At 46.5% G+C, this 13,783-nt stretch overlaps 1 protein-coding gene across 1 annotated transcript in view; it reads right to left on the bottom strand.

The window, feature by feature from the left end:
• AFAP1 (actin filament associated protein 1) overlaps positions 1 to 13,783 on the bottom strand; it is a 152,155-nt gene that overhangs the window by 93,561 nt on the left and 44,811 nt on the right. The window contains exon 2 of the mRNA XM_065914448.1: positions 1,736 to 1,864. Coding sequence (XP_065770520.1) covers positions 1,736 to 1,862 — 127 coding nt within the window. The 5' untranslated portion in view covers positions 1,863 to 1,864. The remainder of the gene's footprint in view (positions 1 to 1,735; positions 1,865 to 13,783) is intronic.

Here is a 13,783-nt window from a genome sequence, read left to right as displayed (position 1 = left end):
GCATGGGAATTATGTCTCAGTGAAGCGGTGTACAGTTACCTCTACATCTCATCCAGTTGTCTCCTGCCTCCAAGATTCTAACCCTGAATCCTCCAGGAACTGCCCCCGGCCCCTACCCACTCACTCTCTCTCACTAAGCGGGTCTGGGGGCATCCTCCTCTCGGGCGCTCTCCCAACACTGACGCTCTCTCCCCACTACTCTGTCTTACCCACCGTGCCCAAAGGAAGGACACAATAGGCCTGAGTCTGCTGTCTTCACCGGGGCCTGCGGGCAAGGCTGTGCCCCTGGCTGGCATTGGGGAATGTGAATTTCAGAAGTGTTTCCAACACTCCTTAATTGATATGGTTGGTCTAACGTTGGTGCCTAGCCTAAACTGTTTGAGCAATCAACACAATCAATGCCAAACACCTGCTGCGATGGCTAATTTTGTGAGCCAACCTGACTGGGCTCAGGGATGCTCAGAGAGCTGGTAGAACGCTATCTCTGGAGGCTTCTGTGAGTATGTTTCTGGGAGAGATAAGCATTTGAGTCAGAGAACGGAGCAAAGAGGATGGTCCTCCCCAGTGTGAGTGGACATCCTCCAGCGTGCTGAGATCCCGAACACAACAGAAAGGCCGAGGAAGGGTGGACACATTCTCTGGGCTGGAGCCAAGACGTCCGTCTTCTCCTGCCTTCAGACACTGGTGCTCCTGGTTCTCTGATCAGGACGCACACAGGACGCAACCCTCCTCCCCCACCGCCCGTTCTCAGACCTTCAGACTCAGACCGAATTACAGTCTGGTAATTACACCACCGGCTTTCCTGGGCCTCAAGCCTGCAGAGGGCAGGTCGTGTCACTGCTCAGCCTCTGAGACCACACGAGCCAATCCTTATCAGAAATCTCCTCTCCACCTCACTCTGTAGCTCCATGGGTTCTGTTCCTCTGGGGAACCCTGACCAACAAACCTCCTTTCCTGTGAGTCTGGGATTTGGGTATGTGCCAGGCAGAGGGTGCCTATGTGACCAGCCCCCAGGAAAGCCCTTGGGCACTGAGTCTCTAGGGAGCTTCCCTGAATAGAAACAAGGCACACAGTGGCTGCATTTTTGTCACTGAGCAGACAGTGTGACCTGTGTGAGCCTCGTGAGAGGAGGAGCACGAGGAAGCCTGTACATGGAACCCTCCAGACTCGGCTGGAGTCTTTTTCCTTTATAACCTGTCTGTGTGTCCTTACAACCTCTGTGATGAATCCCAGCCATCAGAAAATACAACTCCACGCTGAGTGCCAGCAAATCTCCCAATGTTGGGTGCTCTTAGAGACCCCCAATGAACCCACTATTCCATTAACTCCTTAAAGGCTTTATTTTTCTAAACCCAGAGACTCACACAGCCCCTGGCACACAGTAAGGCCTTCGATGACAACTTGAGGAGTAAATGACTTCATTCATGAACGTGTTCTAGAAAGATGTGAATTAAAGATGGCTTAGAGACAAAAATGTGGTACTAGTGGTAAAGAACCCACTTGCCAATGCAGGAGACGTAAGAGATGAGGGTTTGATCCCTGGGTTGGGAAGATCCCCTGGAGAAGGAAATGACAACCCGCTCCAGTATCCTTGGCTGGGAAATCCCACGAACAGAGGAGCCTGGTGGGTAACAGTCCATGGGGTTGCAAAAGAGTCAGTCATGACTGAAGCGACTTAGCCCTTGAGGCCAAAGGAGATGGCAGAAACCAGACGAGAAGTCTGAGACAGACGTACCTTTGGCTGACTGTATCCTCAGCAGGATGTCTGTGATGACTGCCTTCTTCTCCCTGACAGTTGAGGTGAGATACTCGTGGTCCAGGAGTTCAAGAAAGAGACGAAGTTCAACTATTAACTCTTCCATTGCTAAAAATAAAGGAGAGGAGAAGGGTACCGTGAGACCCGTCGATTTGCAAATGTCAAAATATGAGTGCAGAGTTTTACTCAAAGCACTTTAGGTTTAGCTTGATGGATGACTCTGGTTTTCCAACATGAAAAGCAAGTGAGCTGAACAGCAGGTCATCTCAGAGGCTCATGCATCATCTTCTAGACTGATGTGCTCCTCAGCGCTCCCTGCTCTGAGGCGATGGTATTCAGCTGGGAGGAGCTCCAAAGCCACGCTGCCAAAGATGGAGTCACGACTCAAGAGCCTGACACCATCATTTGGTGTTAACTGCGTGATATTAAATTTCAGTGTCCAGAAGGATAGATGGGAGTTTAAAATGCCAAATAGTTTTCAGATAACCACTAGGACGTGGTTTCAGAAACTCAACATCCAACCCTGTACTTCTGCAGGGCTGGCTCCCTCCCCAGGAAGGCTGAGCGCATTTATAGTTACAACAAGGGTGCCGGGGAGGACCTCGATGTCAGCTCAAGTCCTGACTTCCGTCATGCCTTCCATTTCGAGGGTTAAGGCAGATTCTCCCTCTGACTCCCACAGGACAGGACCACAGGGCTGACGTCAGCGAGCTTCACCCCACGATGTGCACCTCTGAGAGACACCAACACTCTCTCAGGGCATCCACGAGGTCAAACTATTTTCACGACACTGTGTCATCATTCACCATTTTCTGCACTAACGGTGCAAATGAAAGGGAGGTCAAGCTGTCGGCATCTTAGTGCAAATCAAAGCAGTGACACCCAACTGGACTCTTGGTCACTATATTCTTCACTTACACACTAGCGGTAAAAATAAATAAATACAATTTATAGAATGCTACTTTCACTTAAGAGTGCGTTTGATGAAGCAGTAAAAATCATTACTTTTATTAGATCTCAGCTCTGGAGGAAACCTCTTTAACCTGCTGTGTGGTGAAGCAGGAAGAACGCATGACAGGTGTCTGAGCCGTGAGTTACAGGGAGCCACCGTCTTCACACAGAAGAAGAAATGAGAGGCGAACCACAATTACCCAGACCTGAGAATGTGACCAACATTTCCTCAAAAATGAACAAACCTCATCACGTCCAGGTAAACAACGACAGCATTTGTTGCCAAGGACACAATTTGTGCTTCCAGGTGAAAATAAGAATTTCAAACACATGCATCCACCACTAGGAGCTTCATGGCCTCTCAACAGAGACTTTTCCAGTGAGGTTGGGAATGACGCCGAGGAACGTGATCTCCTGGTGTATAATGCAGTGTATCCACATTCGGAAGATCTACACAACTTAGGAAACCATGATGTCATAAAATCACATGTCAGTAAAGATCCAAGTAATGTGCAGAATAAGCTGAAAACATCCTCATGTAACAGAGAAAACATCACCAACTCAATGGACATCAATCTGAGCAAACTCCAGGAGATGGTGAAGGACAGAGAAGCCTGGTGGGCTGCAGTCTACGGGGTGTCTCCAGGAGCCGGACACGACTTAGCGACTGAACAGCAATAACCGAGAGTAGGTGTCCTCTGACACGGCGTCAGAGACCACATCGCCACTAACCGTTAAGAAACTACCACTTGCTGAGTTTCAGTGTAGGCTCAAAGAATAGCCACAGTTTTCTGGAAAGGCACTAAAATATTCTGCTGTTTTCCGAGTACATATCTGTGTGAGGCCAGACTATGTTTATGTACTTCCACCAAAACAATGGTTCATAGCAATCAAAATGCAGAAACAGAAACAAGAAATCAGCTTTCTTCTATTAAGCCAGATACTGAAGATACCTGCAGAAACATAAACAATGCTACTCTTTCACACACTATAGCACTTCAGTAAATGCAGTTACTTTGCATAAATACATTAATAAATATCTCAAAAAGCTTCCAGACTTAAATTCTAATATGATAAATATCCACAAATATAACCACACCAATAAAAAGTTCTTTTGGATTCTCGACATGTATTTTGAAACCAAAAAGTCCTAAGCAAAAAAGTTCAAGAACCACTGGTCAATGGGATTCTTCCCAAATCTACTGAGGTCTACAACACCCTCCAGAAAAAAGACCCCCACTGAGGCCACTCTCTTTATAACTACTAAAGTTCCCATAATTTTAGATAAGTGGGCAGGGAAATGGCAAATGAGTTCAGAGCAGACACGGTGTGTCCTCGGTGGCTCACTCCCCTCCATGAAATGAAGAGGGCGGAGCAAGCTAGTCTTTACGGTCTTTTCCATCAGGAAGACGATTTCCTGGTGATTCTAAGTAGAAAACAATCTCATCTATACCTCAGAAACGAAGGGCTGCTAGTATTAATCATGATAGCCAAATATGTGGAAACAACCCAAGCGTCCTTCAGTGGGTGAGTGGATAAATAAAATGTGGTCCATTCTTACAATGAGAAATGATTCAGCCTGAAAAAGACAGGAAGGTCTGACACATGCTACACCACGGGCGCACTCTGCGGACACTATGCCGAGTGAGGTAAGCCAGTCACGAAAGGACAAGTGCTGCACGATCCCACTGACGTGCGGTCCCCAGAGCCGTCAAACTCATGCTGCTGCTGTTTAGTTGCTCAGTCGTGTCTGACTCTTTGTGACCCCATGGACTGTAGCTCGCCAGGCTCCTCTGTCCATGGCATTTCCCAGGAAAGAATAATGGAGTGGGTTGCCAAGCCCTCCTCCAGCGGATCTTCCTGACCCAGGGATCGAACCCACATCTCCTGTGTCTCCTACACTGTAGGCGGATTCTCTGCCACAGAGCCGCCAGGAAAGCAGGACAGTGGTGGGTGCCAGGTGCCGGGGGAGGGGAGAAGAGTCAGCGTTGATGGACGCAGACTTGCAGTTAGGCAAGACGGAAGTGCTGGTGACGGTGGTGCTCACGGTTGCACAAGTGTGAATGCGTGTAATGACACCGAATTATATACTCAAAAAGGCTTAAAATGGGAATTATGCTGCATGTGTTGTTCAGTCACTAAGTTGTGTCCGGCTCTTCGAGACCCCATGGACTGCAGCACGCCAGGCTTCCCTGCCCTCCACTGTCTCCTGGAGCCTGCTCAAACCCGTGTCCACCGAGTCGGTGATGCCATCAACCATCTCACCCTCTGTCATCCCCTTCTCCTCCTGCTCTCAGTCTTTCCCAGCATCAGGGTCTTTTCCGTTGAGTCAGCTCTTCACATTAGGTAGGCAGAGTATCTGTTTATTTTGCTACAATACAAACAAAATCAACCTTGCCCAGAAATTGAAGGACTGCCAATAGCTATAAGCAAAAAATGTTAAAAATGTTTATGGATCTATGTTACGCTTGCAGGACCCACTCTTCATCACCATCTGTATACTCCTTTATCAAAAATGCCTCTCTCACATTTGCCAGATCATATTTATCCTGCAATTCTTCCCTGGGGTTTCGTCTAGTAGCATCAAAATATCTGAAGAGGACTAAAGACAGCACTGCCCTAACCCATCTCCCTGTGCTGCCTTCACTGAGCTCTCCTCAGGGATCCACTGCAGGGCTGGGGGTTTCCTGGAATCACCACTGGGATCCTGCCCAGTCCATGCCCTGCAGAGAACAGTGCCCTCAACTACAAGCTAGACTCTGAACAGCGGCATCTACACCACCGGGCCCGGCAGAGCAGCCCCCAACCCTGCTCCCAGGCCATAAGAGCTGGACCACCCTAGCTCAAGCTGGTCAGTCTTCCCTCTGTACATCTCGCCTGGGACTCGAACGCTTAGCCAGTTGCAATCTCTGGAACTGAAGACGTGTGAACTCAGGAGCTACGGAGCTGCCAAGCTCAGACACATATGTGCCGGAGAGTGAAAGTCATTAACAGAGGAAGAAAGCATGAAGTTACACCCTCAAGAGGACACGCAGATACTCAGAGGCAAGAGAGAGGACGCGCCAGGCAGACAGGGGGCAGGATGGATTCCTGAGACCGTCTTGGAATTTTTTCAGCTACCTGTGAGCCTGGGCTGCACGTGAATTGCCTGAGATACGTGCATCCTTGTCATAAATTTTCATTTCATTGTTTACTAAGCTACTGTGTGGTTTTCTTTTCACCTGACACCGCACCCAAAAGAGTCTCAAAGCAAAGCCCTTTTTCACACCTCAGAATGCAAAACATTCCCAGATCAGAGACTCGAAACCATTAGAAAAGCTCCACATATCTAGGATCTCCCACGGACTGAACAAACCCCATTTATCCTTAACAGACCCTTCTCTAATTTAACATCCCCAGCAAGCTCCTCCCAACTCAATCCCTCCCAAGTCACTAAATTCTTTCCTCTCTTACCAGCTGTGCTGATAACCAGGCGCTGACTGACCTTAAGCTTTGTTTTTTTCCTCAAAATAATTAGTCAGCTGGTTAAGAGCAGGCTTTATGTTCTGCTTAACTCTGAGGACCTTCAGCAGCCTAGCGGTACAAGCCACGAAGAAAGCACGCAAGAACTGTTGATGGGCAGATGTAGGAGAAGGAGCGTTTCCCGAGAACCTGTCGCGTGAAAGGCGCTGTGCTCGGCGTCTACGTGGGACACTTTAATTCTCACAGTGATGCTGTGAGGACTCACTCGGCCCCACAGACAGAGGGACCAGAGGCCGGGGCCCACCTGTTCCCCGACACGGCCATCACAGGCACGGGACACTATTCTAGCCCCTTTACATGTATGACTTCATGCAGGTTCCCAACAATCCCAGGAGGCGGAAACTGGTCTCACCCCATTTTACAGGTGAAGAAACCGAGGCTCAGAGGCTGCCTAAGGTTATGGAGCAAATAAGTGTCTGAGCACCTCCAGGGAACAACATGCTCACAGCCACCCAGCTGGAACGGGGCAGGACAAGTCTGAACGCAGCTCTGACGGCAAAGGCCCTGCTCCAACCATTTCACGATAGTCACGCCGTGGATGACCTTCTGAGACAACCCTGGCCCGCTGAGCGGCAACGGCCTTCTAAACAAACAAACAAAAAGATTTTATTGAAATGTTGACTCACAATGCTGTTAGTCTCAGCGGACTGATTCAGTTTTATATGTATGTGTGTCCTTTTCTGGATTACTTTCCATCACGGTTCATTATGGATATTGAATATAGCTCCCTGTGCTACGTGGCAGGTCCTTATTAGCGACCTGTTTTATACATAGTAGTGTGCACGTTGTAATCCCAAACTGCTGCTTTGCCTTCCTCCCTCCCGCTCCCCTTTGGTAACCACAGCTTTGCTTTCTACGTCTGTGAGTCTATTTCTGTTTTTGAAAAGTGAGTAACTCCCCCAAATTATGTCATCCTTAAAATGAGATGATTATTATGGATCCCAGGACTGTAATGAGGACAAAATGAACTGATATCCACACAGAGGCAGGCATTTCACAAATGGTAGCTGTTACTGTTATTACAGCATATGTTCATGCTATTAGAACTTCACTTTAAGCCTTGGGATCCATGGACACAGCAAGAGGACACAACCCACAACTTCCTATCTTCTAAAACTAGGAAGTCCTTAAATACCTACACACGGTATAAGGAAAGTCTTGAAAGACTACTGTGTACATATGCAAATACATCTGAAACTAAGTGAAATAGACAATTTCACAGAAAAGAGCAAAGTTTACCAAATCATTACAGAAAGCTTATACAGGCCAATTTCCATAGAGGAAGCAAAGAAAGTGAACAAAGAACTGGCCTCACAGAAAAGCACGAGACCCAGATGGTTTTAGAGGGGAATTGTAGCAAAGCTTAACTATCAAGATTACTAATTACATTTTTCCAGAGGAGGGAAACAGATAAACAATTTCCAACCCTTTCTTTTTTTAGGAGTTGGTGCAAAAATGATGCTTAAACCTGATGGAGGTAGCACCAAAAAGAAAACTAAAGGCCAACCTTACTTATAAACATCAATGCAAAACTCCTAAATAAAATATTATCAAACAGAAACCAACACAACACCTTAATAGCACACATGACCAGAGGAAATCCGTTCCAGGACTGCAGGGACGGCTCCACGTAAGAAGAGCTGCTGATATCACTCACATATTAACAGAGCTGATGAGAAGATCAGATGATTCTCCCCACAGAGGATGACAATGCCTTCAAGGAAACTCAATACCTATTCCTGGCCTAAGTCAATAAAGTGGGAATTGATACATATTGCCTTAGTTTGGTAAAATATATGCACTGTCACAGGCTGAATGCTTGTGTCCCCCTTTCCAGTTCTGTTGAAACCTAACCCCCAACGTGATGGTATTAGGAGGTGGGGTCTTTGGGAGGTCACTGGGTCATGTGGTTGGAGCTGCCACAAACAGGATGAGTGACCTTACAAGAAAGTGCTCTGGCCACTTCTATCATGTGAGGACAACTAGCCACAGTGAAAAGTCAGCCATTTGCGACCCAGACACGGCCCTCATCAGGATCGGACCAGGCAGGCACCCTGACCTTGGTCATCCAGCCTCCAGAACCGGGAGAAACTCACTTCTGTTGTCTGTAAGTCACCCTGTTTGTGGTATTTTGTTCCAGCATCCCAAATAGACTAAGATATCAACACATAACAAAAATCACATCTTCCTTAATGAAGAAACACTCTGGGCATTCCCAGTAAGGTCACGAACAAGTCAGGGAAGCCCATTTTCTCTACCGCTTTTAACACTGCATTGGAAGTATTAAGTCAATGCAATCAGAAACTTAAGAATGGAAAAGAAAAGAATAAAATCATCTCTGTGCACAGCTGATATGAAAGCATACCTAGAAAATGAAAGAGAATCCATGATAAAACGTAAAACTGTGACCAAAAATGTTAATAAAGTAGGACATACAAAAACTATTGCTTTTGCATAGCATTCCGCCTGCAATGCAGGAGACCGTGGTTCAGTCCCTGGGTCGGGAAGATCTTCTGGAGAAGGGAATGGCAATTCACTCCACTATTCTTACCTCGAGAATCCCCATGGACAGAGGAGCTTGGCGGGCTACAGTTCATGGGGTTGCAAAGAGTCAGACACAACTGAAAGACCAACACCAATACTTTATACCAAACAATAAACCAAAGATATAAATAGAAGAGAAAATTCCATTTAAAAGGGTGACTTAAAACACCTTTGTAAATGATGTAAAACTTACATAAGGAAAATTTCAAAGCACTTCTGAAAGACAAAGGAAGAAACCTGAACAAACAGAAAGCACCTCTTGCTTTCAGACAGAAAACTTAACATCAGAAAGATGTCAATTCATTCCAAGCTATCAGGTAAATGTAGTGCAAGCCCAATACACATATAACAAAGGTTGTTTTGTTGTGTGTCTCAAACTAGACAAATCGATTCTAAGATTTATAGGGAAAAATATGGGATATCTAAGACAATGAAGAGGGGCCAGCCATATTCTCTATTAAAACATAACAGAAAGGTGCTATCATTTAATGGTATTATAATGATACACAAATTCCCAATAAGATCAATAGTATGGAACAGAAGGTCCAGGAACAGACCCATAGGATAGCCTATGTACCATAGGCTACATAGACATACCTCTTTTAGGACCTCTTAAAAACTGGTGTCAGGACAACTAGTAGCCATTTGGCAGGGGGCAGGGGGGGGGAGATAAAATTACATACTTACATCAAACATGAGAAAAAAGGCTAAAGATACATTAGAATCTTTAACTATGAAATATGAAACCATTCAAGTCCCAGAAAAAAATAGCAAGCGAATTCCTTTATAACCTTGGTGTGGGAAAAGATTTTCTAACTATGACTCAAAATCAGATGTAGAAGAAAAGACTGACGGGTGAGCCTGTAAGGAAATAAAAGTCTGAGCCCCCAGGGTGAGGACTGAATTAGGGCCCTCATCTCCGCACCCGCCCTGCACAGGACTCACACAGACGGCGCATCCCGTAAACTCCCGGGGCCGGGGGCAGCTGAGGATCCCGGCCAGCCGTGCACCTGCCCTTCACGGACAGTCTCCAGGGGCTGGGTCCACGGTCAGGACCCTGGAGCGCTGGTTTCACAAAGTCCGATCTCCCCCCTCTCCCTAAGGACCACTGGGCCACACGGCAGGCGCCTCGGAAAACGCCCCCCTACGTTCTTCTTTGCTGTGACTTCTCCTGACCTTGTAGCAGAATCTGAACTAGCCCCTGCTTATTTTTCCAGACTCAGTTCTCCCCACCCCCCGGCCCACAGCTCTCCTGAATGACTCACTTCCCACATAAACCAGGCTTGCTTTTGCCCTGGACCTCGGCTCAGGCTGCTGCGCTGCGCCTGAACCCTTGGTCCCTGTCTCCTCTCCCAACACTCACCTCCTACACACCCCTTTTACCCGCCACCTCTTACCTATCTACCCTTGGAGACCCCAGCCCACCTGCACTGCAAGCTCTTCCCACCCTATGCTGAGACCACAGTTAACCGGTCTCTCCCTCCACCCGACACGAGGCAGGCTGAAGTCAGGGACCCTGTGTGACCTCTCTCTGTACCTAGAATGCTGAGCACAGGCCTGACGTGGGAGCTAGAACAATGCAAGACCCTCAACGCGTGTTTGGTAGATTAATTCACTCGCTCGTTTCCAGAGCTCCATAACAGACAAAATTCCTAAGATTTGCTCTGAAGAGAAAGTTGCAGAGAAAAACACCACGGATTGCCGCCTCCCAGTCAGTGACTGCATCTCCTGGATAGTCTTAGAGCAAGCGCGTCGAAAGCAGGACAAGAGCGATCCTGGCAAACTCATCTTCTCAGACAGCCCAGTCCTCACCTGGGCAGGGTCTGCTCTGCTGAGTCTGCACTGATACCACAGGAGATCATGCGGGGAGACTCGTGGGGACAAAAACGGGTGGCACCGGAGCCGAGGGGCCAGCGCTCGGCAGAGCACTTGCATACTTTCCCTTATAGGGCTGCAGTTGAGGCTCTTCACGCAGACTCTTCCAAATATTTCCACAGCCTCTGCAGATCATCTAAATGGGCTGCCCAAAGGTTGAGCTGAGAAATCTCAGAAAAGCAGCTCTGCTTCAGATGCTGTCTGGCTGGAAAGTTTCCCCCGGGGCAGACTACGTCTAAAATTCCCTCAAACTCGAGCTGACCGCTGTTTTGAGTGACCGGATGACTCTGAGCACAGACCGCTAAGCTTCTGGGATTCCCGGTGCCCTCGTCTATGACATGAGGATAATAACAGTCCTGGGCTGGTTGGCAAGACCACAGTGGAGATTCCAGAAGCTGCTGTGAATAAAGGAAGGCCTCTGAGTTCAGGGACATCCAATCGAGGGTACTAGTTTAATCTGAGTCTGCAAAGACAAAGTCAGTAAATAAGGTCCCAACTCTGCTTGTCACGGTGTCTGAACTGGACTCAGGACAACGAGGGCTCGGTTTCAGCACAGATTCTGAATCTTTAAAATATTTATCAATATCCCAAAGCAAAGTCTGTGTCTTTAAAGGAGGAGGTGCTTGTACGTATACTCTGAGTCCTAAGACTCTTCCCTTCTGGCTTATACACAGCTGGCAAGAAGCCCCCTAAGGAATCAGTATAAAAATCCATAGGACAAAAATAAATAAATAAATAAACAAATAAATAAATAATCCACAGGAGACATTCTTTCCAGAAATTATGTGATTCTTAAAGGTCAGATTAATACAGGGATGGATGATGCAAGCCCTGATAAAAAATATCCTGCTATTGTTTCGAAGAAAGCAAAAGACAAACCCTAGATCTGGATGTGTTTTTTAATTAATTGTGATAATGTGTGTACCCTGACAACACCGTAGGAACCAGATTTCCTGATTCGTGAAGCCTGATTCGTAAGTTAGTGTGAGACTTGACAAAAACCAAGCTGGTTGCTGAGAAGAGTTTTAAATACGATATCAAGAGTGTGTATTTTCATTCCACTTACATCAGTTCAATTTAATTCAGTAATAAGTTGTTAAACGTGACCTTGTTTAAGACACTATACTCGATGTCTTCAAAGGCAAGTCTCAGACACTCACGGGATCACAATCTAGAGCATCAGATAAACACCTGGATTCATAGAACCACAATCCTATGAAAGACAGAGTCCCGAGTCGTCAGGAAAAGTGCCACTGATCGAACTCCATCTTTGGGAAGGTGATCTGTTCTGGTAGTGGCACTAGGGATGAAACAGCAGTGAGAGGCTGGAGCAGGAAGAGGCGGTCTCAATCAAGAGAACATGGAGAATGACAGCAAAAGGATGGATTAGGGAAAATGCACATTATTAAATTTGCTCTACATAAGATTATAAGATTATAAAAAATGCTCTTATTATAAGAATTTTTTAAAACATTTACTAAAAACACTCGCAAAAATACTTGAGGACCTAATTATAGAGTATGCAACGATAAGCAAAACAAACACAATCTTAACATTCACACTTGAGAGAAAAACAGCATGCCAATAAATAAAAACAGCCAGGAATTACGGTGGATACTATGAAGAAAGCTTCCACTGAGAATTTTAGGTCAAAGTCTCTTGCTCCTAATCCCTGCTGTCTGGGGTCCTCTGCTTTTTAACAGAGGCCAAAAGGTGGAAAGAACACAAGTGTCCACTGACGGATGCATGAATAAACGAGAAGGGATGTATCCGTACAATGAGCTGTGATTCAGCCTTTAAAAGGAGGGAACTTCTGAACTTCCCTAGTGGTCCAGTCATTAAGACTCCAAGTCCCACTGCAAGGGGTACAGGTTCAATCCCTAGTCAGGGAACTAAAATCCACGCACCATGCAGCCCTCAAAAAAAAAAAAAAAAAGGAAGGACCTTCTGACACATGTTACACAGGGGTGAATTTTGAGGGTACCAAGCTAAGTTAATAAGCCAGTCACAAAAGGACAAACACCTAGGACTCCACTCAGATGAGTCCCCCAGAGGCCTCAGACTCCTAGAGACAGTAGACAGGCCGGTGGTTGCCCTGAGCTGGGGGGGGGGGATGGAAAGTTAGGGTTCAACGGATGCAGTTTCAGTTTGGGAAAATGGGAAAGTCCTGGAGATGGTGGTGGTGCTGACTGCCCAGCTACGTGAATGCAGTTACCACCACTGAACCATAAACTTCAAAATGGCTAGAATGGTACATTTCATGTTATATATATTTTACCACACCTTTTAATACATAAATGAAAAAAAAAATATAGCTCATTCCCAAGCTCATAAACACACAAGGACTCCCAAGTGCTCACCAACTCGTTCTAACCTTGCCCAGCAGTAAGCCCTGTGAATCTGGCCCCAGTGTCCTTACAAGCTCATCACCTGCCACACACCCCACTCGTTCATCACCTGCCACACACCCCACTCGCGCTTCGGTGTGGCCTGACCCAGCCACCTCTCGTTTTCAGAGTTGCCTGTGCTCCTGCCCGCCCTCCGCAGCGCTGTTTTCTGAAACACCCTTGCCCCGCCACTCATCTTCTCCTCCAACCGAGATTTCTGTAGGTGCAACCAAACATCACCTCCTCTGCAAAGCCTTCCCCAACCTGACTCAGTGGAGAGGGGATGCCCCTCACCTGTCTACTTATTTGTCAGCTTCTCTGTAAAACAGGAAAACTCCTCACTAGGCAAGGGACAACTGAAAATTGAAAGAAAAAGAAAAACCAGTACTAGTCACAATAGCATTAAAATACATGAAATACTTAAGGATGAACCTAACAAAACATGTGTGAGACCTATAAACTGACAACTGTGAGTTGCTGCTGAGAAAATTTGGTGAAGATCTAAGCAAAAGGAGAGATATTATAATTATCTGTTTGAGAGGTTCTGCCCCAAATTAATCTATAGACTCAACACAATCCCAGCAGCTTTTTTTTTTAGAAAAACTGTATTGCAGGGCTGACTGTAAAATGCATGAAAATGAAACAGATTAGAATAGCCAAACACTGGAGAGAAAAAAGCAGTGTCGGAGACCCCAGGTCACCTAGTGTCAAGACTCAGTTCAACCTATGATAACCAGCTCGTGTGGTA

This window comes from Muntiacus reevesi, chromosome 22, assembly GCF_963930625.1.
Source record: "Muntiacus reevesi chromosome 22, mMunRee1.1, whole genome shotgun sequence".
NCBI classification, from domain to species: domain Eukaryota; kingdom Metazoa; phylum Chordata; class Mammalia; order Artiodactyla; family Cervidae; genus Muntiacus; species Muntiacus reevesi.
This window is presented reverse-complemented; position numbering and strand designations above follow the sequence as displayed.